The following is a 27,507-nucleotide window of genomic DNA, read 5'->3' as shown; positions in this document are numbered from 1 at the left end:
AGACCAGGCTGGCCTCGAACTCACAGAGATCCACCTGCTTCTGTCCCAAGTGCTGGGATTAAAGATGGTCAATTAATTATATCAGGCAATGGCATCCTACTGCAAGCTTGGGCCTTTTCAAGATCCTACGTTTTGCCAGGCTGTGGTGACACACACCTTTGATCCCAACACTTGGGAGGTAAGGTAGGCAGATCTCTGTGAATTTGAGGCTAACCTGGTTTACAGAGTAAGTTCCAGAAAGACAGCCAAAAGCTACATAGAAAAACTCTGTCTCAACAAAAATAGTAATAATAGCCAGGTGGTGGTGGCGCACGCCTTTAATCCCAGCACTTGGGAGGCAGAGGCAGGCGGATCTCTGTGAGTTCGAGGCCAGCCTGGTCTACAAGAGCTAGTTCCAGGGGGCTGGAGAGATGGCTCAGTGGTTAAGAGCATTGCCTGCTGTTTCCAAGGTCCTGAGTTCAATTCCCGGCAACCACATGGTGGCTCACAACCATCTGTAATGAGGTCTGATGCCCTCTTCTGGCCTGCAGACATACACACAGACAGAATATTGTATACATAATAAATAAATTTAAAAAAAAAGAGCTAGTTCCAGGACAGGCACCAAAAATTTCAGAGAAACCCTATCTCGAAAATTAAAAAAAAATAGTAATAATAATTATAAAATTTAAAAAATCCTAGGGGGCCAGCAAGGTGGTTCACTGGGTAAAAGTGCTTGCCACACAGCAAGCCTGACAACCTGAGTTTGATCTCCAGTGGAATTGATTCTGCAAAGTTCCTTTGACCGCCAACAGGTGTACTACATGAAGTGAATAAAACGGATAGTGAATTTTTTTAAATCCTAAGTTTTGTTTTATGCTTTGAAACAGAATCTCATCATGTAGAACAACTTATGCTCAAATTTGTGATTTGCTGCCCTAGCCCCTAAGTACTTGCTCCTAGGAGTCCAGTCCCTTGGGTTGTGCTCAGCTTCCTTCTCTTGGCTCTGCTTTCCTGATTTATTGTACATGGACACTCCCACACCCCCAACTCTCCCAATCCTCGATAGAGCGGTCCCAGTCTGGTTCCTGATGTTGTCTTTATTGTCCACTGTTAGAGTGGGAAGGGCAGGGGAAGGCTGTCCTCACCCCATCCTCAGCCGGCTACATTTTCCACGGTCTAGGCTCTTTGTCCTGAGTCCACGGGAGCCACAAGCTTTCATCTAGAGAAAGAGGAGGTTGGACTTTCTTGCAGCGGGGGTAAGCTCTTGTTCATGTGAGCCTCAAATCTCTAGAACCTACCCACTTAATCCCAATGCCTCTCTGGTTAGTGCAAGTACCCCCTTGCCTCTGCCCAGGCTCATGTCTGCATCCGTTCCAGCATGGAGGGTTCTGGTTACTTCCATGTTCCTTTTCTGAGTTCCCTGGGCTTCGGTGTGTCAGCCCCTTAGCCCAACAGTTGGATGCCACTTGAGACCCATTGCCTCTGGAGGATATGGTACTAACTAGAGAGGGGTGAGGTAGCAGAGAGGAGTCAAGGAGGAGGCATGGCGTCACTGACTTATGCTAGGCTGGGGGGATTCTCAATCCCCCTGAGCATCCCTGATATCTGTTCTCTGTGACAAAGATATTAGACTCTGGGATGTTTAGGGCCTCTTTTAATACCTAATGCTGATGCCCTGGCCTGCTAGGATTGGGAGGCTGGGAGGTGGGAGCTTGTTAAGAGCCAGTCTTAGATGGTACCTTCATCAGGTTGCAATAGTGTCATGGATATGTCCAGAGAGCCCTGAATGATTTTATCATACCCTATGGGGCTTCCAATAGGACCTGAAGTGCCTTTGGGATTCTCAGTAACCCAGATCAGGCCTGAAGAACCTGGAAGTAATGTGAGATGAGGGCTGGGGCACCTAGCAAGCTGCTTGTTCTGCCCGTCCACCCCCGGGCTGTCCTCCCCAGCTCTCACTGTCCTGTTCTTCATCTTCTATATCCTCTGCAAGCTCTGGGTGGGAACAGGACCTCAGGTATCTTCCTTTACTGTAATACTCCTTGCGCTGTAGATTAGTCTGCTCCCCCACGGTAGAGTCTGAAGCTGAGGGGAACTGGTTTCTGTAAGTGGCAGAATCTGAAAAATCACCCAGACAATCTGAGTCTGTGGCCACCTGCTGTGCACGGTGGGGCCACTACCATTCGGGAAATGTTCAGGTACCCAGTTCTCATCTGCCGTCCCGCCCCCAGTTTAGAAAACCTTCAGTGAGTCTGCATCCCCCAGTGGTTCACTCAAACTGTTCCCCAGCCTGTCACCTCTGGTGGCCACCCTGATTGGAGACTCGGCTCCAGCTGACCCTTTCCTTCCCTGCCAGACAGCAGGACTGTACGCCAGTGCTCTGGAGAGCAGAATAGCACGGGGAAGTGAGGAGCAGAGCCAAAGAGAGCAGATATGAAAAAAGCAAAGTTCAAGGAGATCTGGACTCTGGAAGAGCCTCTTGTCTACAGTCGTCTCTTCAGTCCCGAGGTCCCTGTCCCTAAGCAATCTCTTGTCTACAGTCTCTTCAGTCCTGAGGTCTCTGCCACTAACCTTTGGTGCCTAGGGCATGGCTGTCAGTCACCAGGACAGTCTCGTTTTTGACTCCTGTGGCCAGTCTTCCTGCCCAGCCTTTGTCCACAGGCCTGGACTTCAGGTCCATCACCACACTTTGATTACTACTGCTGATGCTGGCACTAGCCCCACTGCTCTCGTCCTCATTGGCCAAAGGCAGGTTTCTCGGGGCCTTCAGGAATTTGCCTTCACTGTAGTGTATCTTTCGGTGCTTGTCAAAATCACTGGAGTCTGTGGGCCAGTGTGGAGGCTTGGCTCTCCCTCCAGGCTTTCCCTGAAGGGTCACTCATGCGCCTCCCCGGTCCATCAAGCCCTCCCCGCCCACATCTCACGTACCAGTCTTGGCAAAGCTATCTGCAGTCCTTGGGCTTTTGTTGTCTCCATACTGGAGGACCTTGGGGAGGAAATTGTCCATTGTGGCAAACCTGAAGGGGAGGGAGACTAGTTGGGGGCACAGAAGCGGGAAAACAACAGTGGGGGCAGGTGGTGGGTGGGGACCAAGCTGGTGATCCCCCAGATCGGTTTTGCTTATGCCCAAGGGGGGGTGTAGTGTGTACCATTTTAGGGGCCAAAGAACAAAGCTAACTGAGACTGGATTCAGAGGTATGGGGCAGAGGGCACAGCTCTGCAGCAGACTCTCACCTCTCTGCCAGTGCTTCAGGGGTCACCTTCAGAGAAGACCCTGCAGACAGGTCCTTGTCATTGTCGGGCAGTCTGAGGAGAGGAAGCAGGGCTAGTACCTGAGGCTTCTAGGCCTCTTCCTCCTGTTCCCTTGCTGGAATACAGGAGTCTCAGCTGAAAGCCTAGGGCTGAGGGCTTAGCACCTGTGGTAGGGGGTGCCGGGTTCATCCACCTTCATAAAGCCATAGTCTTTGTCAGCGGGGTGGTAGGTAGCCAAGATGTTCATCTCATCCCAGCGCTGAGATTTCCTAAGGTGTGGGGAGGACACAGCAAAGGAGGAAGCTCTTCTGGGGGAACCCTCCTCTAACAGAGGGGTCTCCTTCATCCTTCCGGGCACGCACAGAACTCTTGATATTCCCTTGTAGAGGCTAGGATTGGAGCTAGATGCCCAGTGGGAATTACAACGTGCTGTGGCCAGGATTTCTGTGACCCTTGCCGCCTCCCCCAAGTTTTAGAACCTCAGATTTCCTACCCAATAGCTCTCACCTACTGTCCCCTACCCCCTTTTCAGGACTCCGCCCCTTTTTTCTTGGCTTCCGCCCTAGGTATCCTGAACTCTTCCCTCCCATCTCAGGTTTGCTGGCTCCTGGCTAACCGCTGAGCAGCTTACTTCTCCGTACTGGAGGTTTTCTTCATCATGAAGGAACTGCTGTTTTTTAGGATGCTCCGGGGACGCTCCTCACAGTTTTGAGAGTTCAAGGGAGCTGACCCGGAGTGTGGACTATTCTCCGAGCTGGACACTTTAGGCTCCCCCGGTCCAGGGATGGACGCCCTAGTTGCACCGGTTTCAGTGCCAGGGGATTTGCTGGACCCAAGGCTACAACCTGCAACCTCCCCGTGATGCAGACTGGGTCTGGAACTGAGGGTCACTACCCCTTCAGAGGGCTGGATTGGACCACGACTACGAATTACAGTGCCCCCGGAATGCAAGAGGGGGCCAGAACCAGGAAACAAGACTACTCCGGAGGGACTTCCGGTGTCTGTTTGTATACCTCGGACACCTCCTGGTACTGCCCTAGGAACCCCCCGAGGGGATTCCGCAGTGAGGCCGCTAACCGACGCGAGAGACTCGGGCTTCTCCATGGCTCAACTTGGCAGCCACTTCAATTACTCGGCCCAGCCTCCCAACTCCACATAGCTCCGCCCCTTGGCCCTGCCCTCACCGCGGTGGGCGGGGGGCGCTGGGGCTCAGGGTCAGGCTGGACCTCCTCGGCCTCTGCTCCCTGGCGCTGGAGCAGGTGAAAACAAGACTATATAGAGACTACAGCCTGGGAGCCCCTTCGCACGCCCTTCTCTAATTGTCACACCCAAAGACTTTCTTTGTCTCTGTAATTTGCTCCCGCCCTTCTCCATCATCGCCCTTCTCCGAATCAACCAATCACAGTCAAGGGACCTGGTCAGGGCCGAGAAGCCCCTTATGACATCATAGCCCTCCAGCCTCAGCGAGGTCCTCTGAGTAGGGTTGCGGTTCTGTTAATAGGTCTCAGGTAATCTCTTGGAGCCATCAGCTCTGTTGCTTGAGATTACCTGTCGGGGTAGCTCTAGGCTCTTTCTTAGTAATTTTTTTAAAAAAATCTAAGTTTCACTGAATCGTTGCTCAAGTTGGTCTTGAACGACCCGCGGGCTCCCCCCACAGTCAGCTCGCCGTGCCTCATAGGAGAGGTGTGATGCAAAGTGTGTGGGGCGGAGGCGGGGAAGGTTGCGTCGAGAGGTGCGGGACAGCGGCGACAAGAGGTGCGACGCGTGGATGGATTGCGACATTTCCGGTCTCGGGATTATGGAGGACCGAAACTCGGATTTATAAAACTACCTTTTCTCGGTCCTGGAGATAACGTTTATATCACTTTAGAGCGTGCGGTGTGAAAGGAAGCCCCTATTCCTTGTGGTAAAGGGACTACTTTAACACGTCTCTTCCCGACAAGGGCTGGGCCCTGGGCGCCGCGACGTCGCAAAGTGTATTTGGGCGCCAGCACGCCTCCGTCGCAAATACGCCCGCGGCGGGCGTTTCTCCCATTCGCTGTCGCAAAAGCCAACCAAATCCTCCGGTCTCTCCGAGCCGCTCTCGCTCTCATCCCGCCGTGCCGTAAAGCAAGTCCCCCGACCCCGTCGTCCTTCCGTTCCCCTCGTGACAGACCTTGTTCCTCAGCGCTGGATGCTTCGGTGCGGGCAGTGCCGTAAAGCACAGCCGGCCCCAGCCCCCGGCCGTATTCCCCCAGGGCGTCTGTCCGCCGCGGTTGCCACGGTGCCGCCAAGCGCGGCTGTCGCGCGGCCGCGGTTTCAGCGGCGATGGCGGCGGGGTCGGGTGGGAGTGGGGGCTCTGGGGCAGGCCCCGGGCCGGGGCCGGGGCCGGGGCCAGGCGGGGGTGGGGGCCCTGGCAGCAGCGGACCAGGACTCGGGTCCAGCGGGTGTCTCGGCAGTGGCGGGGAGCTGCACCCGCGCACCGGGCGCTTGGTAAGCCTGTCGGCCTGTGGGCGCACAGCGCGGCGGCAGCAGCCGGGCCAAGAGTTTAACCACGGGTTGGTGCTGAGCCGAGAACCCTTGCGTGATGGACGCGTCTTCACTGTCCGCATCGACCGCAAGGTGCGAAGCTGGGGCCGCGGAATCGTGGTGGCAGGAGGGTGGGGGTGTGAGCAGAAGGAGAAGAGGTAGAACTGCGAGAAAGTCTGTATGTCCAACCAAGTCTGCAGGTACCGACACCGAACCGGCAGCCTGCAGTGCACCAGAGAACAGGAAGGAAAAGAGCATGAAGCAGACATTCTGGAGAAAGCGTTTCCTCAGGGCCCAGTTACTAAAATGGCTAGTGACAGATGTAGCGCAATCTCTTGGGTCTTGGGGATGGAAGATAGACAGGTGCCTGAGCTGTGATGGAGAGAATAGAGAAATAGTAAAAAGCACAAACCGTTGAAGGACAGAAGCCCAATGCCAGGAAGATAGATGAGGACACATGGGAAAGGGAGGTGTGTATGGCTTGCTTGGCCCAGAGAAAGCCTTTGGGAAGAGGATGAGTCCGGGTGGAGCGCTACCTTACCAAGGACTGGGGCTGGGAATGGGAGGGATTTAGGAGAGTAGAATATACGGATCCAGGAATCGCGTGGCTGCGGTGGTTGAGGAGCCACAGAGACTAGGGAAGTCACAGGTTGAAACCAGGGTCTTTAACCAGCTTGCTCAGCAGGTGAAGGACTGCTGTGGTCAACCCTGGGCAGCTAGATACAGCACACGGTTGCTGAGGGAGAGCTGGGTCCAAAGAGTTGTGCCTCTATGTCTGTTGTCTCAGAGGTCAGGGCGAGAGGGGCGTTGTCATGCGGAACGCAGTTTCTGGCGGTGGGGTTCCATACTGAAACTCTTCCTCTCTCTCTCGTAGGTCAACTCCTGGAGTGGCTCCATTGAAATTGGAGTGACAGCCCTGGATCCCGGTGTGCTGGACTTCCCGAGCAGTGCCACTGGGCTGAAGGGGGGCTCCTGGGTAGTATCAGGCTGCTCGGTGCTACGGGATGGGCGCTCTGTATTGGAGGAGTATGGCCAGGACCTGGACCAGCTTGTCGAAGGGGACCGCGTGGGTGTGGAACGCACAGCCACTGGGGAGCTCCGGCTCTGGGTGAATGGGCGGGATTGTGGTGTGGCTGCCACTGGCCTGCCTGCTCGTGTCTGGGCTGTCGTGGACCTTTATGGCAAGTGCACCCAGATCACTGTGCTGCCCCCAGAGCCAGGCTTCAGCCCTCCCACTCCTGTCCCTACACCTCCCCTGGAGCCCTTAGCCCCTCCAGAAGACTCTGCCTTGTCGGAACAGGGGACCTCCGTGGATGAAGGTGAGAACACAGCTTGGGGGAAGCATGAGGTGTGACTGAAGAAATGGGGCAGAAATAGTCACAGTCAGCTGGGGGAGGGGCGGGGCCAGAGGCTGTCTAGGGGAACATAGGGGTTAGAAGAGATGGTCTCCTGACTGTGGGCCCTGAGGCAAAGGCTGAACCCTTATTCCCCTCCCGTCCCACCTGGTCCCTAGCCTTCATGGTGTCCCCAGCGCAGGCCCGGCCGGAGACGTTTCCTAACAGCCTTGATTCGCATAATGGTGAGGGCTTCGGGGAAGCCCTGGGAAGGGGAGTGGGTAGTGAGGTGGATAAGGGTGGGTCTTCAAGAGATGGGTAGGGAGAAATGATCCCAAACTAACTAGAGAGGTTGGAGCCTCACCTTGGCTTCCTTTCTCCATCTTGCTGCTATAGACTTTGCCAGCATGGAGCTCTCTGAGGTGGTGAGCAATGCCATTCTGTCTGCCTACAATGGAGGCCTCCTTAATGTGAACCTGAGCTCCCCACCAGCAGGGGATGGATTAGCATCCAGCGGGCCTGCCACTTCTCCTGTCCTCACTTCCAACGATGCCCTGCTCTTTCACGAGAAGTGTGGAACCCTCATCAAACTCAGCAACAATAATAAGACGGCTGAGCGCCGGAGGCCCCTGGATGAATTCAACAATGGGGTTGTCATGACCAACCGCCCCCTTCGGGATAACGAGATGTTTGAGGTCTGTGAAATCCTGAAGTCTGGCTGAGCTTCCTGACAAAGATTGGGAGCTAAATGTCGGATTGATCCTTGATGTCAGGATGGTTGTGACTGATGAGGAACCAAGGGTTCAAGGGTCTATCTTCTGTTCTTATATTTTCTGTTCCTGTGTGCTCTCATTCAACCCCAGATCCGTATTGACAAGCTTGTAGACAAGTGGTCAGGCTCCATCGAGATTGGTGTTACTACCCATAATCCCAACAGCCTGGAGTACCCAGCCACCATGACCAACCTCCAGTCAGGTACCAGCTGAGGGGAGGGACACGGGTTGTGGGCTGATGAAGGCAAGACCACCTGTTCCTTAACTGTGTGTCCATTTTTACCAGGTACCATCATGATGAGTGGCTGTGGGATCCTGACCAATGGCAAGGGTACTCGCCGGGAGTACTGTGAATTCAGTCTGGACGAACTGCAGGTAAATGCAGAGCACAGTAGTTTGGGCCAGGCCAGGGAAGCCAGTGTTAGCTAAGAGGAAGCCTCTTTCTCTCTGCGTGAGGCTTCTGAGAAGGCAGGGATGTCTAACGGGATCTAAGTGTGATTATTAGTAGCACTTTTGTTCCCATTAGTACTGGGAATGGGACTCAGGACCTTGGACATGTTAGGCAAGTGCCCTACCACTGGGTTGTACCTCTAGCCCCTGTAGCTCTTAAATAGACTGAGATTGTAGAGCGTCGGGGAGATTGTTTTTAATGTGGTTTGACTTAGTATCTGCTTTACATTGGGCCTTTGGGAAATGTGTCTGGAAAGCAGGAACCCAGGCCCTGCCCAAGAGTGGTCTTATGTGGATTTCTTCAGTAGGTGGTCTCCTGTGGAGTGGGGTGGTAGAAAGTATCCAGGACTTGTGGAACCTGAGCCTGAGTGTAGCTGGATTCCAGACTAGGGTCTTTCTTCTTTGGCTAGGAGGGTGATCATATTGGCCTCACAAGGAAGTCCAACTCTGCCCTGCACTTCTTCATTAATGGCATTGACCAGGGTAAGGTGAAATACAAGAGAGACTACTGGCCAGGCTGCCAGTGGGTCTGCCTGACCCTTCTCTGTGACGCTCGCTCTTCTCACACTTGACTCTTTGACTCTCTCCTCTAGGTGTAGCTACCCCATTGACACCACCAGTGGTGTATGGTGTGGTGGATTTGTACGGGATGGCTGTGAAAGTCACCATCGTCCATAATAATAACCACAGTGACCGGCTCCGCCGGAACAATGCCATCCTGAGGGCTCTGTCCCCGGAGGGTGCTCTCCGCCGTGCTGCTCCTGCTGCCCAGGCAGAACCTGAACGCCTGCTCTTTCATCCAAACTGTGGACAGAAGGCAGCCATCACCCACGAGGGACGCACTGCCCTGAGGCCCCAGTATGACCTGTGGGGTGGGGTGAGACCTGCCAAGGGGGCCCAAATAGGGTGTGGGAGCAGTGAGGTGGGATCATGGGATGCAGAGTGTGTCTGGTGTGGGGGTTCCTGGACAGAAAGATGGAGACTTCCAGGTGCAGGAGGTCTGGTTCGTGTCCTGGGACAGTGGGTGCTGGACAGATACTGCCGGCTTGAGTGAGTGTGTCAATATTCTGAGTCCCGACTTGCTGTGCCCTCAGTGCCACTGATGACTTCAATCATGGCGTGGTGCTGAGCAGCAGAGCCCTCCGGGATGGAGAGGTGTTTCAGGTGCGCATCGACAAGATGGTGGACAAATGGGCTGGATCCATTGAGATTGGTGTCACTACCCACAACCCTGCCTACCTCCAGTTGCCCTCTACTATGACCAATCTACGCTCTGGTGAGATCCTAAGGAGGGCAGGGCTGCTTTAGGGTCCAGGGAAGAAACTGATGCGCGGGGTTCTGGATCCTGCCTTGTTCTTCATCTTCTGCCACTTCTGTCCCTGCAGGGACCTGGATGATGACGGGGAATGGGGTAATGCATAATGGGACAACCATCCTAGATGAATATGGACACAACCTGGACCGCCTCAAGGTGAGAGAATAGGGCGTACTCATGGTTCTAACATTGGGGGCGTCACTGAGGTAGGGTGGATGCAGGACCTTCTCAAGCAGGAACTCTGCCTGACTCCTCACTCTAGCCCCCACTTCTTCCAAGGCAGGGGACACAGTGGGCGTGGTGCGGCGGGAGGATGGAACCCTGCACTTCTTTGTCAATGGAGTGACTCAGGGCCCTGCTGCCTGGAATGTACCCCCGGGGGTCTATGCAGTCGTCGATCTCTATGGCCAGGCTGCTCAGGCCACCATTGTGGATGACGTGGGTGAGGGCCTGACGGCTGGGGTGAAGGATGAGGGTGGCCTTGGGAATCATTACAAACACTTACAGAGACTTAATGGGTGATGCCTATTGCAGAGGTGCCTCCAGTCTCTGAGCCACTCCCTGAAGGGAACAACCAGATGTCTCCAAGTTCCCCATCCTCGGCAGCTGGGGGCTCTGACCTGCGCTTCCACCAGCTGCATGGCAGTAATGCAGTCATCACTAATGGGGGTCGAACTGCTCTCCGTCATAACTGCCGAAGCGAGTTCAATGATGCCATTGTCATTTCCAACCGGTCAGTCTCTAGACTTTGATGTCTCCACAGTCCCACTGCCCACTTATGGCCTTAGTGACCCCCACTCTCCCTGACAGAGCCCTGCGGGATGGAGAACTGTTTGAAATTGTCATTCAGAAGATGGTAGACCGCTGGTCAGGCTCCATTGAAGCTGGTGAGGGACCACCTGTGAGGGGTGGAGGGTAGTGGGTGCCTGTGTCCTAGGGGTCATTTCTTACCTTCTGCTTCCTCTCAGGAGTGACTGCCATCCGGCCTGAAGACCTGGAGTTTCCCAACACCATGACAGACATTGACTATGATACATGGATGCTGAGGTTGGGCTGTTTGCTCTTGAATCCAGCTTGGTAGGGATAGGTAGAGCTAGGTGGTACCAGAAAACTAAGCATGATTTGGATCTGTGGAACTGTGGCCATAGGCACTGGCACATTGGGGATCTAATAGCCCTCCTGCTCAGCCACTCAGCCTGCAGAGCAGTTCCTGCTTTTCCCTAAGGGACTCCAGGGACAAAGAAGACAGGACTGGCCAGGCGGTGGTGGCACATGCCTTTAATCCCAGCACTTGGGAGGCAGAGACAGTGAGTTCGAGACCAGCCTGGTCCACAAGAGCTAGTTCCAGGACAGGCTCCAAAACCACAGAGAAACCCTGTCTCGAAAAACCAAAAAAAAAAAAAAGACAGGACTGGGCCTCAGATCAAGATCAGGTCTCAGTATATGATGTCCAAAGCAGTGTGTGGTCCTGACAGGCAGAGACTAAGTATGGGCCAATATAGTGGTGAGGCAGGGAGGCTAACTCACCTTATTCTGTCCTCGCAGTGGCACAGCTATCATGCAAGACGGTAATACGATGCGCAACAACTATGGCTGTGATCTGGATGCCCTGGGCACAGGTGCACGCATTGGCATGATGCGAACCGCCAAGGGTGATCTGCACTACTTCATTAACGGACAGGACCAAGGCGCCGCCTGCTCAGGCTTGCCTCCGGGTAAAGGTGACTACTCTGTGCTTCGCCTGCCACCTCTTGCTCAGCTCGCTCAGGACCTCAGACTTCTGATGCCTTTCTTTCCTGCACAGAGGTGTATGCAGTGGTGGATCTCTATGGCCAGTGTGTCCAGGTGTCCATCACCAATGCTACCGGCCCCATGGACAACAGTCTGGCGACCAGCAACACTGCCACCGAGAAGTCCTTCCCTCTGCATTCCCCAGGTACCCGTTATGCAGCCCAAGAATCCTGTTTAAGGAAGGGGAAGGCCTTGTGGCAAGCAGTCTATGGGTGTGTGGGGGGGTGTTATTAAACTGAGACACAGAGTCGTATGATTTCCCTGACTCACAGAGACCAAGGTACCATGCACTGGGCATTTTGTGTCTTACTGTGGTGAAAGGTGTCCAGAGGTCTTGATGTGGCAGATGGGGCCTTAGCTTTTCATGTGAAAGCTTTACCCCGCATCCCATCTGAAAGTAATTTCCCTAACCCTAACCCTTTATCAAAACATCTACCTACAGTGGCAGGTGTAGCTCACCGATTCCATAACACATGTGGCAAGAACGTCACTCTGGAGGAGGATGGCACACGGGCAGTACGTGTCACTGGCTATGCTCACGGCCTGGTTTTCAGCACCAAGGAGCTCAAGGCTGAAGAAGTCTTTGAGGTGGGTTTGTGGAGAAGAAGTGGGTTTACCAGGCCATCACACAGGACCAGCTAATTGGCTTGTTCTTTCTCACAGGTAAAAGTGGAAGAGCTTGATGAGAAATGGGCAGGATCCCTCCGGCTGGGACTGACCACACTAGCCCCCGAGGAGATGGGGCCTGGAGCAGGCAGTGGGCCGGGGCTGCCTCCCTCCTTGCCAGAACTCCGGACAAAGAGCACCTGGATGGTGTCCAGCTGTGAAGTGAGGCGAGATGGGCATCTCCAAAGGATGAACTATGGCCGCAACCTCGAGAGGCTAGGGGTGAAGCACCTGGCACTAAGGCAGGTAGGGGGTTGGGAGTAGGAGTAGAAGAAAGTTGGCTGAGCAGCTGTCTTTGTCCCACCTGGATCTAGGTGGGGAGCCGTGTGGGCATTCGTCGGGGTGCAGATGACACAATGCACATCCTGGTAGATGGAGAAGATATGGGGCCTGCAGCCACCGGCATTGCCAAGGTAAGTCTAAGAACTTGTTTGGTTTTGGGGAGTGGGTTGTTGGTTGAAGGTCTTGTGCTGACTTCTGGCTTCCTTGGTCTTGCGTTCCCAGAATGTGTGGGCTGTGTTGGATCTATACGGGCCAGTACGCAGTGTGTCCATTGTCAGCTCCACAAGGCTGGAGGAACCAGAAGGCACCCAGCCACCTTCTCCCAGCTCAGACACTGGCAGTGAGGGCGAGGAAGATGATGAGGGCGAGGAGCACGGGCTGAGAGTAAGAGGCTGCCATGGTACCTGCTGGGTTGGCGGGCCACTAGTTACCAGAGTAGAGCTTCTCCGTTGGTCCAGCAGACTCAGGCTTGAGCTCTGTGCACTCCAGTGTGCTGGGTGAGAACTGTAATTGGTATCTTGTGCAGCTCAGTCTCTTGCTCCATACCAGGGCCAGAATCAAGTGGGTATTATGCCCACAGCCCTTGAATTCCTGGAAAACCACGGGAAGAATATCCTCTTATCCAATGGGAACCGTACAGCCACACGAGTGGCTAGCTACAATCAGGGCATCGTTGTCATCAACCAGCCCCTGGTACCCCACCTGCTTGTTCAGGTATGTCTTTCTCCTTACCTAGCTCCTGTTACTTCAGGGTGAAGGGGCCCTTTTTTGTTTTGTTTTGTCCTGTTTTTGTTTCCTTAGACAAGGTTTCTTTGTGTAGTCCTGGCTGTCCTGGAAGACCAGGCTGTAGACCAGCTGGCCTCAAACACAGAGATCCGCCTACTTCTGCCTCCCAAGTGCTAGGATTAAAGGTGTGCACCACCACTGCCCAGCATTAGGGGCCCTTTCTGCTGCAAACTAAAAGACAGGTAGAAAGTGAGCCAGTTGAAAGAATTATCTAGGAACAGACCAGGGTTCAAAGAGAAAGGATGTTGGGGTGCAGCTCATTGTAGAACATTTATTTAGCATGTGTTAGGACCTGGATTCAATTTCTGGCAGCAGGCTAAACAGGGAAGGAGACATCTGAGTTGGTAGTTTTTGTTCTCTACAAACATCAGAAAGGGTGCTGTACCAGGCAGCCATACTCTGGTTTGGGTGCTAAAACTGATTTAGCTAGGCAGGTGGCTTCTGTCCTAGAAGCTGTGAGTATATAGTTCCTTCTCATGCAGGTGCGGATCGACTTCCTGAACCGACAGTGGACATCTTCTCTCGTTCTGGGAGTCATCACCTGCCCACCTGAGAGGCTTAACTTCCCTGCCTCTGCTTGTGCACTTAAACGGGCAGCCTGGCTCCTGCGGGGCCGTGGTGTCTTCCACAATGGTCTGAAGGTGAGGAGGGAGCCATGAAGACTGGAATGACCAAGCCTCTGAATGGAGAGGACCTGGCCAAAAGGGAGACATGCATGTCATTACCTGGACAGTCTTTGGCCCATTTATTGCTTCCTCCTGTGCCCCAGCCATTGAGAATGTTAGAGTTGGAAGTGAAAAGGGGACTCTAGGTAAATGAAATGGGAATAGAGCCTAGGCCGTGGGCATGGATCCAGACAAAGCTCAGGGACTGGCAGTTAGAAACATTGAAACCGTAGGGAGGCTGCTGGTATGTTGTGGGCCTGATGTCTGGAGACAGTAGTCCTTTCCTCTTAGATCTGTGAAAAGTTCGGGCCAAATCTTGATACGTGTCCTGAAGGCACCATCCTGGGGCTGCGGCTAGACTGCTCTGGAGGGCTCCATCTCCACATCAATGGGGTGGACCAGGGGGTAGCTGTGCCGGATGTGCCCCAGCCGTGCCATGCACTTGTGGACCTCTATGGACAGTGTGAGCAGGTTAGTGGCCGCAGAGATGGGGTAAGGGGAGTCCTGGGATACTGGGAAGCTTCTGGCCCACAAAGGGGATCTGGGGACCTGTCAAGCTGTGGCTGACTACTCTCTTCCACAGGTGACAATTATGAGCCCTGACCCAGGGGCGGCCAGTGGGAAGATTGCTGGAACCCAGGGAGACATGGAAAAGGCTGATATGGTAGACGGTGCGTTTGCTTAACGGGATAATTATGGTGCCCTGCTTGTCTGCCCATCCATGTCTTATCCAGTCCTTCCGCAGCCCAGCTCCTATGACTTTTCTCTCCCTGCTATTCCAGGCATAAAGGAAAGTGTGTGCTGGGGTCCACCGCCTGCTGCTAGCCCTTTAAAGAGCTGCGAGTACCATGCCCTTTGCTCCCGCTTCCAGGAACTGTTGTTGCTTCCAGGTGAGTCCTAATCCTCAGAGCCTCGTTCCCATGGCTGGACACCAGCTGGAGAGCAACGGTGTGGCTGAGGCCAGGACAGGAGCACCAAGCCTGTTGTTCATTGTCCCACAGAAGATTATTTCATGCCTCCACCAAAGCGTAGCTTATGCTACTGTGAATCTTGCCGGAAGTTGCGAGGAGATGAGGCTCACAGGCGCCGAGGAGAGCCTCCCCGGGAATATGCCCTGCCTTTTGGATGGTGCAGGTTCAATCTTAGGTACTTATGGGTCACAGGCATGGATTTTCCCCTTTGCTCTTTTCCCTGAGAAAGAAGAATCCCAGGGAAAAAAAAGTGATAGGACTTTTTGTGTGGGGGACAATCTTGAGGAGCCACTGACCTTTGACTTGTCTGTCTTATCCTTTCAGGGTGAATCCCCATCTAGAAGCTGGGACACTAACAAAGAAGTGGCACATGGCATACCATGGAAGCAGTGTGGCAGTTGTACGGAGGGTGCTGGACCGAGGGGAGTTGGGAGCAGGTATCGTGAGTGGGCTGGGCCTAGGGATCCTAGGAGGAATCACAGGGCTGCCCTCACCCGACTCTCTCCACAGGTACTACCTCCATCCTGAGCTGCCGACCCTTGAAGGGAGAGCCTGGGGTGGGCTTTGAGGAGCCTGGTGAGAACTGTGCACCTCCCCGGGAGGAGCAGCCTCCTCCAGTGCTGCTCTCGCCATCCCTTCAGTATGCCGGGGCAGAGACCCTGGCCTCCAAAGTGCAGTGAGTACTGAGAGGAGAGCTCTGAGGCCTCAGATTTAGAAGGGGCACTTAGGATTCTACACCCCTTCTCCCCACACTGGCGTGATAGTTGCTCCTTAACCAGATCCTTTTTGTTTGCTTGTTTGTTTCATTTAAGACAGGGTTTCACTTTGTAGACCAGGCTAGCCTCGAACATCTCAGAACACTTTAGCTGGAGGAGCCTTCCCCTAGCACACCTGCCTCTGCCTTCTGAGTGCTGGGATTAAAGCCACCCCCAAATGGTTGTTTGTTTTTTTTAAAGTTTTTTATGTGTATGGGTGTTTTACCTGCATGTAAGTCTGTGTAGCGTGTGTGTGCAGTGCCTGCAGAGGCCAGGAGAAGGCATCAGGTCCTCTGGAACTGGAGTTACAGGCAGTTGTGAGCTGCCATGTGGGTGCTGGGAATTGAACCAGGGTTCTATAGAATAACCTGTACTCTTAAACACTGAACCGTTTCTCCAACAGCCTACCTCCCCACTCCCACCCCTTACCCTGTGTGTATTTTGTTTTTGTTTTGTTTTGAGACAGGGTTTCTCTGTGTAGCCCTGGTTGTCCTGGAACTCAGTCTCATAACCAGGTTGGCCTCGAACTCAGAGATCTACTTGCCTCTGCCTCCTGGGATTAAAGGTGTAACCCATCACCATTTCATTGTTTATTTTTGTTTGTTTGTGGTTTTTTGTTTTGTTTTCCTGAGAAAGGATTTCTTCATCTAACAGCTCTGGCTGTCCTGGGACCTGTTTTGTAGACCAGGTTGGCCTAGAACTCCCAGATATCCTCCTGCCTCTGCCTCCCAAGTGCTGGGATTAAAGGTGTTCACTAACTGCCACTGCCCAGTTTTTTGTTTTGTTTGGGTTTTTTGTTTGTTTGTTTTTCTTGAAAACCAGGGGGAAAAATAGCCCAACCTGGTCTCAAATTTGTGCTTGGTATGTATGTCTGTGAGCTGGTCTTGGACACCTGCTCCTTCTGCTTCCACCTACATCCTGAGTGCTGTGATTGGAAGAGTTCGTCACTTATGTCTGGTTTTCCTCGATTATATATGCGTCATAGTCTTTTTGAATGTCCTAGCACTGCATAAACTGTGTTTTAACACATACCTGGAGTCGTAACACTAGGATGCAGATGCAAAGGATCAGGACTTTAAGGTTACCTCCACCTTTATAGGGAGTTTGAGGCTAACCTGGGATAGAGACCCTGTTCTGCCCCAAAGCGTGGGTGAAGTAGATGAGAAGTGCACTTGGAGTTTCTAGAACAAACACGAAATAGAACCCCAGGGTAAACAAACCCATGAAGAGGGTCATGAAGGAGTTTGCTGAGTGGGATTTGGGAGGAGAGTCAAGTTGGTGCTAAGCCATTCATCGGTTGGGGGAGCTTGGAAGCCTTACCCACCTCCTGTTTCTGCTTGTCTAACAGATTCCGGGATCCAAAATCCCAGCGGACACACCAGGCTCAGGTGGCCTTTCAGGTGTGTGTGCGTCCTGGCTCCTACACTCCTGGCCCTCCTTCTGCTGCCCTCAGAGAACTTCCTGACCAGCACTTCAGCCCATCAGAACTTGAGTGGGTCACTAAGGAGAAAGGAGCCACACTCCTCTATGCCCTGCTGGTACGGGTGGAATAAGGGGTGAGATGCCACTACTACAAGCACAGCCAGGCCTCAAGCAAGCCCAGGACTCTTGAATGACGACTGCCTCCACCTCATTCCAGTGACTGACGGCTTGTCCAGGTGCTTTCCTGGAAGGAGGAGCACATAGACAGGCTTTGATTTAGGCCAGGTGTGAAGCACATCTCGACATTCAGGGCCCAGCACACTCCCTCTGCTGAGAGGGAGCTTGTAGGGAGCCCAGCTCCAGGTTCTGGGTCCCCCCTTCATGCACTGACTTGGGGAACATGACTCCCTATTACCCTCCCCCATATCACTTAATTTATTTCCGTTTTTGTTCTGGTTACTGTGAATCCCAAAGGAGTCTCTGTGCCCACACAAAGCTGCTTTTTCCGTGGCCACGGGGTGCCATGGAGCGGGAGTGGGGAAGGAAGGGCAGCCCAAGGAAGCTGCGAGCCCTCTGTACAGTTGTTACTGACTGATTTCTAAGGAGCCAATAAATACTGTCTTCAGAGCGTCTGCCTCTGCCTCTGTCTTCCGCGGCCTCGTGAGGTGGAGAGTTCCAGGGGTTCTTGGCAAGAGGCTAGCTTTTCCCAGGCCTCTGTAAACCCGCAAGGAATTTGGACAACCCGGCACCCGTCTTCAAGCGCTTCCGCCTTTCTTTTCATCCAACCCACTGAGCCAGTAGCCGTCATGACCCGGAAGGATTTATCCTGGGCGCCGGAAGTGATGTAGGTATCAAGGCGCGCCGGAGGCCACGGAGAAAGCGCCGAGAAGGCGGGTAGGGGGGGTTGGCGCCAGGGCTGCGCGGGCGGGGCGGGGGCGCGAAGCCTAGGACCCCCTCACGCGCACTGAGGCTGAGACCCGGAGGGACACCGGCGCCGGGGACACGTGACCGAAGCGGCAAGCGGGCAGCGGACAGGCAGGCTTCCGCCTCGGCGGGTCGCAGTCCCTCTAAGCTCCCACTTCCCTGCAGGCCCCGCCTGAGGTCTGGCAGTCAGTGGCAGAACCGGGCGCCCACTGCCCAAGCGTCATCAACAGCACCATGCCCGCACTACTGGAGCGCCCCAAACTTTCCAATGCCATGGCCAGGGCTCTGCACCGGCACATCATGATGGAGCGGGAGCGCAAACGGCAGGGTGAGCCAGGGCCAGAGCGGGAGGACAGACACACGGCCCAGGGTGGCTCTGCTACCCACGAACTTGTCCCCATCCACGGGCCAAGCTGTGCGCCTGCTGGCGAGGCTAAGAGGGAGGCCGCGGCTCCTTCAGGGTGTGAGCGAAGAGGCCCCATCTAAGCTCCAGAACCCTGGGCTGGGAAGGACCTTGGAGAGCACCTAATGAAGCCTCGTTCTCATTATGGCTGATGGAATAACTGGTTTTTGCTGGTCTCCAGTCTAACACTCAGCTTATTTTCACTGTCCTGCCACTTCCCCGTTCTGTCTGATTCTTCAGAGGAGGAAGAGGTGGACAAGATGATGGAACAGAAGATGAAAGAAGAGCAGGAGAGAAGAAAGAAAAAGGAGATGGAAGAGAGAATGTCACTAGAAGAGACCAAGGAACAAGTGAGTAACCCCTCATCACTCCCAGTTCTGGTTTCTTCTCTTCCCTTTCCCCCTTATCCGCTCATCCTTCTTGCAGATTTTGAAGCTGCAGGAGAAGCTCTCGGCTCTACAGGAGGAGAAGCACCAACTTTTCTTGCAGCTCAAAAAAGTTTTGCATGAGGAAGAAAAACGGAGACGAAAGGAACAGAGGTGTGGTCAGATAGCTAAAACTAACATTTTGCGGTGGACCAGGCGACAAAGGAGGGCTACTTAACTGTCTTCCTTTCCTCCAGTGACCTGACCACTCTGACATCAGCTGCATACCAGCAGAGCCTGACTGTTCACACGGGAACACACCTCCTCAGCATGCAGGGTGAGGACTAGAGAAACCACCCAAAAGAATGGGCTCTCCTGGAGGTTGCAGCCTCCTAATTCAGCATCATGAAGCCCCTCTCCCTTTCTAGGGAGCCCCGGAGGACACAATCGCCCAGGTACTCTCATGGCAGCTGACAGAGCCAAGCAGATGTTTGGACCCCAAGTGCTTACGGTGAGAAGTCTAAAGACAGTTTCTTATAAGCTCAGGCTGGCTTTCAAGTCACTGTGTAGCCAAGAATGGCCCTGCCATGTGATCCTGTCGCCATGTCTCCTCCACCTTCTATGCATCTGTCATCAAGCCCAGCTTGAGAACTAGGGTTTGGATGTGTAGCCCCGGTTGCTTTCTCCATCACTAAAGTACAAACATGCCAAACCTGTAATAAGTAGGAGCTAAGTTGTTTTTTGTTTTCCTTCTTAGACCCGGCATTATGTGGGATCAGCAGCTGCTTTTGCAGGGACCCCAGAACATGGGCAATTCCAAGGCAGCCCAGGAGGAGCCTATGGAACCGCTCAGCCCCCACCTCACTATGGGCCTACACAACCAGCCTATAGTCCTAGCCAGCAGCTCAGAGGTGAGTGTTGATTCTCCTCAGAGCAGAGGGAAGAACAGCTCAACATGAGAACTAATGGATGTCTACCTTCCTCAGCACCATCAGCATTTCCTGCTGTGCAGTACCTGTCTCAGCCACAGCCACAGCCCTATGCAGTGCATGGCCACTTTCAGCCTACTCAGACAGGTGATAACCCATTGGGGAGAAGGCCTAACCTCTTGAGTCCTATCATTACCTGTTCAGTTCAACCCCCCCCCCTTCTTCCCTTAGGGTTCCTGCAGCCTGCTGGTGCCCTGTCTTTGCAAAAGCAGATGGAACATGCAAATCAGCAAACTAGCTTCTCTGACTCAGTGAGTATGGAGCCTTAGAAAGTCCAGGTGCTAGGACAAGGGAACTCCAGTATGCCTAAGATCAGCTTTGTCCTTACAGTCTTCTCTGCGGCCCATGCATCCCCAAGCTCTGCATCCAGCCCCTGGACTCCTGGCTTCCCCCCAGCTCCCTGTGCAGATGCAAGCAGCAGGAAAGGTAAGGCTGGGAACCAAAATCTGATACTGCTAATCTACTGCAATTGTCCCTTCCTCCTTTACTGAGTGTTAAGTGGAAGAAGTTATCTACCCACTGATAAAAACTTTTATCACCAGTCAGGCTTTGCTACTACCAGCCAACCTGGCCCTCGACTCCCTTTCATCCAACACAGCCAGAACCCACGATTCTACCACAAGTAACCACCAGATAACTTCTACCTACCCTCCATCCCTCAAGGTGGGGGTTCTTCCTATGTGCCCCAAACCAATAAAATGTACCCACTACCACCACCCCGACTACTGTTTGTTTGCTTCCACCCAGGCTACTTAAGGGGATGACGGATTGCATCTTTCAATCAACAAATAAATAAACACTGAGTTGGGGGCTTCATATTAAACTTGTTTTATTCAGGTTTGATTTTTAACAAATGTGTCAGGGAGAACCGCAGGAAAGGGTGAAGCCCATGGGGGCAAGGCCCTCCCAGATGCCTGAGGAGGGATCATGTCCGCTCCCCCCCACACTCTTCTCTTCACCCCTAAAAGGGCTTGGGGAAGAGACACAGGGAGGGGAGGGGCTGGTCCCCAGTCTGTACAAGCGGTGCTTGGGGTGAAGGACTACGGAGAGCAGGGGACCAGACCAGGGATAAATGGGATAAAGGACACGAGACCATTTGCCAGAATCCACAGCTTTCTGATTCCAAATTGAATTAAAAAGAAAATAAAGGAGGTGGGGGACCTAAACCACAAGCAATACCTTTCCCCCTTTCCCCCACCAGGGCTGTGAGGGCAGAGGCAGGTAGCTTCACCAAGGCCATGGCTCCCTCATTCCTGGCCAAGGGAGCTAGGTGAAGGGCAGGGTCTCCCCGACAGTTTGAAGGGGTGAGGAAAACCAAAATAAAACGTCAAATAAATTGTATAGGAGTCCAGCCAAGGGCCCAGCCAGAGCAGAACCCAGCTGGGGGAAGGGCCTCTCTGTAGGCTCAAGGATCACTGCTGCCACCACCGCCACCCTGGGCAAGAAAAAGAAATCATGTTTAAAAACAATTTCAAGAAAGGGTAAGAGAGGAAGGACCAGTCTAAGAACAGAAAGAAGGCCCATTAAACCGATGAGGACAACAGTATGAAGGATAGTGAAGGCTGTCACACTCACCTGGAAGCCAGTTATTTTGCCATGGCCTTGATTGCAACAGCTGCCTCCTCTGTCATGGCAGACAGCACCGTGATCTGGAAAAGCAAAAAGGACAGTCCAGAGATGCCTTAACTCGAGAGTTCTGAAGCATAAGGAGCAAAGCTGAGTATATCAGGCGAGGAGGGGGGCATCATACCAGGATCTCTTCTCCACAGTCATACTTCTGCTCAATCTCCTTGCCAAGGTCTCCCTCAGGCAGACGAAGGTCCTCTCGTACCTCCCCACTGTCCTGGAGCAGGGATAGGTACCCATCCTGGATGCCAATCAGCTGGGAGAAGAAGGAAATTAAAAACAGGCACAGGTAGGTTAAGTATAAAGAGAATGACAAACTAGAGTGACAGCAACTTCTCTAAGTACCCTCTCCTACCAGCTCCCTTTCCCCACAGCTGCGGGTCAGCACACATCCCCACCCTTCATGAGCCACTAACCATCTTCATCCCAAAAACATACCTGGAAATCATTCCTTTTGATGTTGGGGACATCCATATTGTGAGTTGACGGGCAGATATCTTCATATTTCTTCCCAGTAAAAATGTCAATACCAACCAGGTGGACCTGTGTACATATATCATAAAGAGAAACCCATCAAATCAAACTCTAAGATAAAGATAAAGGCTTTTATTACTGGCTGGTGACAAGTAAGCCTGCCATGTTACAGCAAAAACTATGGAACTAGAAATGAGCCAATTGAGAAAGACAAGCAAATCCTTAAAGTCTGAAGCTAAGAGTACTACTACTGAGACTGGAGATGACAAAAAAAAAAAAAAAAAAAAAAAACACAAGCAAACAAAAAAAAAAAAACCCTGTTAAACCAGTGACATGAAAGTTATCAAAAATCATTGATGAAGACTGGAGATGTCACTTATACAGTACTTGCCCAGCAAGCACAGGGCCTTCCTTGGGTCGGATGCCTAGCACCACATTAAAAAAACCAAAAACACCAATCATAATGGTGTGTCTGTAATCCCAGCACTAGGGGGGGTAGAGGCCACTCTAGAATTCATAAGATGCTGTCTTATTGTATTGGGGGGGGGGTTCTCTAGGTAAATGTTTCTTGGACATTTACAGAAGGAGCTAAATAAGATAAGAGCAGGCTGAGAAATGAAAGCAAAGGAAGGTAAGTGACCTGAAGAAAATGACCCAGGGGAAAAGATCAGAATGAACCATGTATGAAGTTAGTATGAAAGAATAGCCTGGCTCTAAATGCCCAATCCGCAACAGGGGACTCACTAGCGAATAAAACCAGAATCAATAGGATTGAGTTAGGGTCAACTTAAGACACAGCATGTCTAGGTGAAGAGAATGAGAAGACTGAAGTAAGCTGGAGAACAAAGAGTTCAGTGGTAATCAGAAGCAGGTAACTGCCAAAGGGAAGTTCACAACTGGGAGGAGCAGCAGCTGCTAGGCGGCTTGAGAATGCAGACTAGAGACCCAGAACGCTGCCCTCCATGGGTCTCGACTGGAGAAATCTTGGACAACAGGCCCAAGGAAAAAGGTCAAGATGAAGAAACTGAATGTGCCAAGCTAAAGGACTGTGGATACACACAGTTCTAGAGACTAGCACAAAGAGGGAGAAAAGGACAGAATGACAGGAGCACTGTGGAAGACACTGTTGGATGGCAATAAAACCTGGGTTCTGAACGAAAGGACTAGAACAGTAAGAAGGGACCAAGTCTGCAACAGTTCATTACCCAGAGCGCTATGGATGTGGGAGCTACAGAGAAGACAGGATGTAGAGAAGTTATTCTAACCTTGGCATGGCCATGCTTGCCAGTCTTCGAAGTAGACATCTCGACGATCTTACATGGCCGGCCTTTGAGCACCACAAAACCATTCTTACGTAATGCTGAGCACTGCATGGGGAAGGTGGCTGAGGCCCCTGCATCTCCTGTCTCGAAGTCCAAGTCATCTGCCATTTTAAGAGGCTTCGATTCCAACTAAAGCCAAGAAGAGAACTAGGGTCAGTAAGGATGGAGGTTACCAGGACCGCTAATCTATCCCATTCCTCTCTAAAACATTGCTCCATTCCCCCTTTATTCCATTACCCATCTAAATAAAGTCGAACTTCCTGCTTTGAACTGGACTCAAACATACTGAAGAGTTGGTGTATGGGAGGGGGGAAACAGCTGGATCCCCGACCCCCTCCCCAAATGAAATCTAAAAATGTGGTTTGGGAAAGGAAGGTTCCTGGGAGTTCGGACGCCAAATGCCAGAGATGAGGAAAAGGGCTACTTCCCGGGAGGGGGCAGGACTCAGGTGTTACTTGCCACTGAAACCAACCACCCCCTCTTCCCCACACTCTGCCAGCACTATAATTAGGTGAGCAGCTATGAGCCAGCTGAAGGGCGGGGCTAATGAAGGGGTGGAGACGGAGGACAAGGCCCCACCCAGCTGTTACACCCCCCCCCACCCTATCCACACACAAGCCAGTCATTGGTACAGGAAACCACAAGGCCTCTTTGGGGGATTCCCGCCTCTCCAACATGCACTTGTAGATGCAGTCAAGGGGGGAGAAAGTAGTTTCCTAAATGATCCCACTGCCAAGCACCTCGATCTCAGTTCCCGAAGGGAACTCAGCCTTTTGTCAATCGCCCTCCCACTTTTCCCAGGATGCACCAGTCCTGTCGGCTTTTCAGGCCCAGCCTGTACAGTCAGTAGAGAGTGGGGGAGTGAGGGGAGGTGAATGACAATAAAATGAAAGCAAAAGGTTGGTAGTAGTAACAGATCAGACTAGTGCTAGAGTTAAGCACTAAACACAGTAACTCACAAACCAAACAAGAGGGAAGGCAGTGGCAAGGTGAAGATCGAAGATCACCGCGGGGGAACTAAAAGCTTAGTACTTTCAGGCGCTGTCGGCATGGGCCGAGAAGAGTTGGGCTTCAATCCAATGACCCTCAATTCACCCAGTTTTCCCGGTTTCCCCAGAAAAGTAGTACCACTTACATCTGGCTGGACGGCTCACTTCACATGAAGACTGGGGGATGAGCTCCAGAGGCCCATGAGGCTGGGGAGCACTAACATATGCCTGCAACGGGCCCTGCGGGATGATCGAGACCCAAGGCTAGGGTCTCTCCCGCACACCAAAATCCCAGGCTCCGTAGAAACCCAAAAAGATCAGACCTCTTTGCGCTGGGGGTTGCCGGCTCGCGCCCACCATGTGGTCGCCCGAGGCTTCCGGTGGCCCGGGCCAGGGGGGAGGGGTCCCCGTGCTGCCATGCGGCCCCGGTCCATGTTCAGCCGCATGGTCACGGACCCCGGGGGCAGCCTCCAATGGGGAACACTTCCGGTGCTGCGGCCGCCCCTGCCCCAAAGCTGCGCCAGGCCAGGGCCATGCCGTCTCCCCTCCCCCCGCCGGCCGCCAACCCTCTCCACATGCCCTCACCGAGCAGCCCCCTCCCCCACCTCACGTGGCCGCTCAGCGCTGGTCCTCAACGGCCCAGGAACCCTTGGCCCGGCCGGGCCGACCTAGCCCCCGGCCCTCGCCCCGGCGTGGCCGCCTGGCGGCCTCTCCCGCGTGGCGGCCTCGCGGCTCGCCGTCCCCCGCCCTGCGTCGCTCCAACGTCACCCTGCCGGCCCCAACCGTCACCCCTCGCGCCAACTGGGCCGTGCGCCCGCCTCTCCGCGCATCGCGCCGCTCCCTGCCCGAGCCCGTGCGGCGATAGCCGCCGCTCCCTTCTGCCCCCCTCCCCGACCCCCGCGTAGTTCCGTCTCTCGTTCTCGCCCAAACCGAGCTTACGCGCAGGCGCGCCCTGCCCGCTCTCACCTCGCGCGAACGCACTGACTCGACCCCGTCCGCTCGCCGCGAGCCCAACCGCTGCCTCCGAACCCGCTGCTGCTGCCGCTGCCGCCGCCGCCGCCGCCGCCGCCTCTAGCGCCGCCGCCGCTGCTGCACACGGGTCTTAGTACGCAGGCGCCGACTCCCCACTGACCAACCAAGCAGCCCTATGACAGCCGCGCAAGCGTGCTGGGTAGCTCCTGCACTTTCCACCCCCGCACTGCGCAAGCGCACGGACCCTCCCCGATCTCCACCCTCTCTCCCACCTACCCATCCAATGACGCGCATACGTGTCCCCGCCCCTTTCCAGTCCGAAGCCCTTCCAACCAGATGGCAATGCGCAGGCGCACCGGGTTTTTTTTTTTCTTCTTTTTTTTTTTTTAATCCCTTCACCCTTCTCTTCCCTCCCCTTGATCGACAGCTCGTGCTACTGGACCGCCCTTGCAGCTGCGCAATACAGACCCCGCACTCCACACCCTCCGAAGGAAACGCCTGGGTCTCGACGCATGCGTGTTGAGAACCCTAAACGCCTCTTCCACCTCAGACGTCGTCCATACGCTGGGTGTTGAAAGACCACGCCACTGTGCCGCTTGTTCGGTCTAGGGCGCATGCGTCGGAGCAGGCGCGGCGCTCCACCTCGGCTCTTACCGGAGAGGAGCCGACTCACAAACACGTTTCAGAGGACTTGCCCAGTGAGGTGGGCTGCTCTCTGCCGAACCGAACGAGGCTGCTTTCCGTGGGAGACTCTTCCGCTCACATTTGTGGTCGGATTGCTACCGTCTCGGCCTCGCTAAGCTTTTACTACTCCTGTGCTGGAGTTGCTTTCAAAAGATAGACCTCTCTGGTACCGGCCACCATCTTGTTCAAGCCCAGATTAGTGTTGGTCCCTATGGCACTTACAGAAGCTTTTCCATTCTAAATTCTAAATAAAGAGAATTACACAGCGTTCCTGTTCGTCAATCGCAAGTGGCCTTGAGGTTTCCAAAAGAAACGCCTAGCGATTCCTCAGAAATCAAACTCCACGTGACAAGAGTGACTCTGGCCCAAACAGCACAGACCCGTAGTGCCGGATAGCTGGGAGGCTGGGGCAGGAGACTTGAGGTTTAAATACAGCAGCATATAAAGTGGGTCGTGGAAGTTTATGATCCCTGTGATCTGTAAATTTGGGAGACTGAAAGGAGAACTAAAAACTAAAATGTTAAATTGCTTTGACAGTCTCTGAAGACCAAGAAGATAAAAATCAGGGATTGGAGAGATGGCTCAGCAGTTAAGAGCACTGATGTTTTTCCAAAGAACCCAGGGCTACATAGTGAAACACCATCTACAGAAAATTAGTAGAAAAGGGGCCTGTGAGATAGCTCAGTTAATAAAAATGCTTGCCAACAGGCCTAACAACTTGGGTTCAATACCCAGAACCCTTGGTAGATGAATCCTCTGACCTTGACATGTACGCATGTCACACACATCCATATTCACACACAAAACTCATAATACACATAAAATAATAAAAGAAGGCCACACAAAACTAGTGGGGTAGTTGACATTTTATTTGAGGAATTCTGCATTGATATCTGGTTCAGTAGAATTACCTGCAATTCTGTGAGTTGTCATGGTACCCTTCAGCACCATTTTGTTTTGCGTTTTTAGTATGTTTAATTCTTGAAAATAGTTATTTACAATGTAAGTGCTGCCAAAATTGATGACATAAATAAGGTATCACTGTGGAGCCAAGGATAGTTGTTGCTGAAAAATGGGAGCCTATAAAAGTATACTAAGAAGACATGCTCAGATTTTTTAATTGAGCTAGGCTTGGTGGTGCATGTTTTTAATCTAATCTCTGTACTTGGGAGAAAGAGGCAGGTGAATTGCTGTGAGTTCAGAGCCAGCCTGTTCTATGAAGAGAGTTTTAGAGCCGGGCAGCAGTGGCGCACGCCTTTAATTCCAGTACTTGGGAGGCAGAGGCAGGTGCATCTTTGTGAGTTTGAGGCCAGCCTGAGAGCAGTTCTAAGACATCTAAGGGCTGTTGCACAGAGAAACCTTGTCTCGAAATGCTCCTCTCCCCCAAAATGAAAACAAACAAAAAAACCTAATGTGTCAAAAATGCCATGGTTGTTTATTTCAGTCGGCAGAGGCCGCCAGAGCTGTAACCCCACTTTGGGAGTCTGAGGCAAAAGGCAGACTTGTAGGAACTCAAAATTGTCCTTGGAGACAAAGGGAGTCCGAGGCCAGGCTGGTATTACCAAGACAACAACAAAACAACAATAAAATTTTTCTTTAATTTGAGCTTGCATTATTTTTCAGTTTCACTTGGTTAACTGTTAGGATTAAAACATTGTACTGGGGGGCTGGAGAGATGGCTCAGTGGTTAAGAGCATTGTCTGCTCTTCCAAAGGTCCTGAGTTCAATTCCCAGAAACCACATGGTGGCTCACAACCATCCGGAATGAGGTCTGGTGCCCTCTTCCGGCCTGCAGACATACACACAT

The 27,507-nt window shown here is 53.1% G+C and overlaps 4 protein-coding genes across 14 annotated transcripts; 2 read left to right on the top strand and 2 right to left on the bottom strand.

The window, feature by feature from the left end:
• Positions 1–102: 102 nt before the first annotated feature.
• Positions 103–5,232, bottom strand: LOC126513949 (uncharacterized). 4 transcript variants are annotated; one of them, XM_050162567.1, is made up of 9 exons: positions 3,866–5,232; positions 3,399–3,503; positions 3,217–3,288; positions 2,911–2,999; positions 2,554–2,805; positions 1,942–2,100; positions 1,806–1,853; positions 1,319–1,462; positions 103–1,201 (listed from the first exon to the last, which is right to left on the bottom strand). In XM_050162567.1, the coding sequence occupies exons 1-9, from the start codon at positions 4,336–4,338 to the stop codon at positions 1,143–1,145; spliced, it is 1,401 nt and encodes a 466-aa protein (XP_050018524.1). In that variant the 5' UTR covers positions 4,339–5,232; the 3' UTR covers positions 103–1,142. The 4 variants fall into 4 exon arrangements, 3 of the variants coding, with proteins under 3 accessions (XP_050018524.1, XP_050018525.1, XP_050018523.1); XM_050162568.1 differs by lacking the exon at positions 1,319–1,462 and having other exon boundaries at positions 2,554–2,806; positions 2,896–2,968; XR_007595471.1 differs by lacking the exon at positions 1,319–1,462 and having other exon boundaries at positions 1,784–2,100.
• A 176-nt stretch (positions 5,233–5,408) lies between these two features.
• Neurl4 (neuralized E3 ubiquitin protein ligase 4) lies at positions 5,409–17,584 on the top strand. Of its 4 annotated transcripts, none has more exons than XM_050162563.1 (29): positions 5,409–5,835; positions 6,617–7,061; positions 7,256–7,321; positions 7,473–7,771; positions 7,940–8,051; positions 8,136–8,224; positions 8,710–8,782; positions 8,893–9,157; positions 9,394–9,575; positions 9,685–9,770; positions 9,894–10,056; positions 10,149–10,347; positions 10,425–10,501; positions 10,583–10,661; positions 11,160–11,329; positions 11,419–11,550; positions 11,848–11,993; positions 12,069–12,293; positions 12,386–12,484; positions 12,576–12,737; positions 12,903–13,067; positions 13,622–13,780; positions 14,096–14,275; positions 14,388–14,475; positions 14,587–14,694; positions 14,806–14,950; positions 15,100–15,212; positions 15,286–15,451; positions 16,879–17,584. In XM_050162563.1, exons 1-29 carry the CDS (start codon positions 5,542–5,544, stop codon positions 17,081–17,083), a joined length of 4,692 nt encoding a protein of 1,563 aa, XP_050018520.1. In that variant the 5' UTR covers positions 5,409–5,541; the 3' UTR covers positions 17,084–17,584. The 4 variants fall into 4 exon arrangements, with proteins under 4 accessions (XP_050018520.1, XP_050018519.1, XP_050018522.1 ...); XM_050162562.1 differs by having other exon boundaries at positions 11,160–11,335; XM_050162565.1 differs by lacking the exon at positions 7,256–7,321.
• Positions 17,585–17,714: 130 nt separating this feature from the next.
• Positions 17,715–20,706, top strand: Gps2 (G protein pathway suppressor 2). 4 transcript variants are annotated; one of them, XM_050162569.1, is made up of 11 exons: positions 17,715–17,846; positions 18,042–18,204; positions 18,520–18,629; positions 18,706–18,818; positions 18,902–18,981; positions 19,073–19,155; positions 19,402–19,555; positions 19,631–19,720; positions 19,805–19,884; positions 19,964–20,059; positions 20,180–20,706. In XM_050162569.1, the coding sequence occupies exons 2-11, from the start codon at positions 18,111–18,113 to the stop codon at positions 20,387–20,389; spliced, it is 1,110 nt and encodes a 369-aa protein (XP_050018526.1). In that variant the 5' UTR covers positions 17,715–17,846; positions 18,042–18,110; the 3' UTR covers positions 20,390–20,706. The 4 variants fall into 4 exon arrangements, with proteins under 4 accessions (XP_050018526.1, XP_050018530.1, XP_050018528.1 ...); XM_050162573.1 differs by having other exon boundaries at positions 20,176–20,349; XM_050162571.1 differs by having other exon boundaries at positions 17,718–17,842.
• Positions 20,707–25,235, bottom strand: Eif5a (eukaryotic translation initiation factor 5A). 2 transcript variants are annotated; one of them, XM_050162575.1, is made up of 7 exons: positions 25,011–25,235; positions 24,191–24,284; positions 22,999–23,184; positions 21,698–21,802; positions 21,384–21,515; positions 21,209–21,282; positions 20,707–21,068 (listed from the first exon to the last, which is right to left on the bottom strand). In XM_050162575.1, exons 3-6 carry the CDS (start codon positions 23,161–23,163, stop codon positions 21,220–21,222), a joined length of 465 nt encoding a protein of 154 aa, XP_050018532.1. In that variant the 5' UTR covers positions 23,164–23,184; positions 24,191–24,284; positions 25,011–25,235; the 3' UTR covers positions 20,707–21,068; positions 21,209–21,219. The 2 variants fall into 2 exon arrangements, with proteins under 2 accessions (XP_050018532.1, XP_050018531.1); XM_050162574.1 differs by lacking the exon at positions 24,191–24,284 and having other exon boundaries at positions 25,011–25,229.
• Positions 25,236–27,507: the final 2,272 nt, after the last annotated feature.

Source organism: Alexandromys fortis, unplaced genomic scaffold, assembly GCF_014885135.2.
Source record: "Alexandromys fortis isolate MF-2015 unplaced genomic scaffold, M_Fortis_MF-2015_v1.1 scaffold_84, whole genome shotgun sequence".
Taxonomy (NCBI): Eukaryota; Metazoa; Chordata; class Mammalia; order Rodentia; family Cricetidae; genus Alexandromys; species Alexandromys fortis.
Note: the sequence above shows the minus strand (reverse complement) of the source record. Positions and strands in the feature narration are given on the sequence as shown.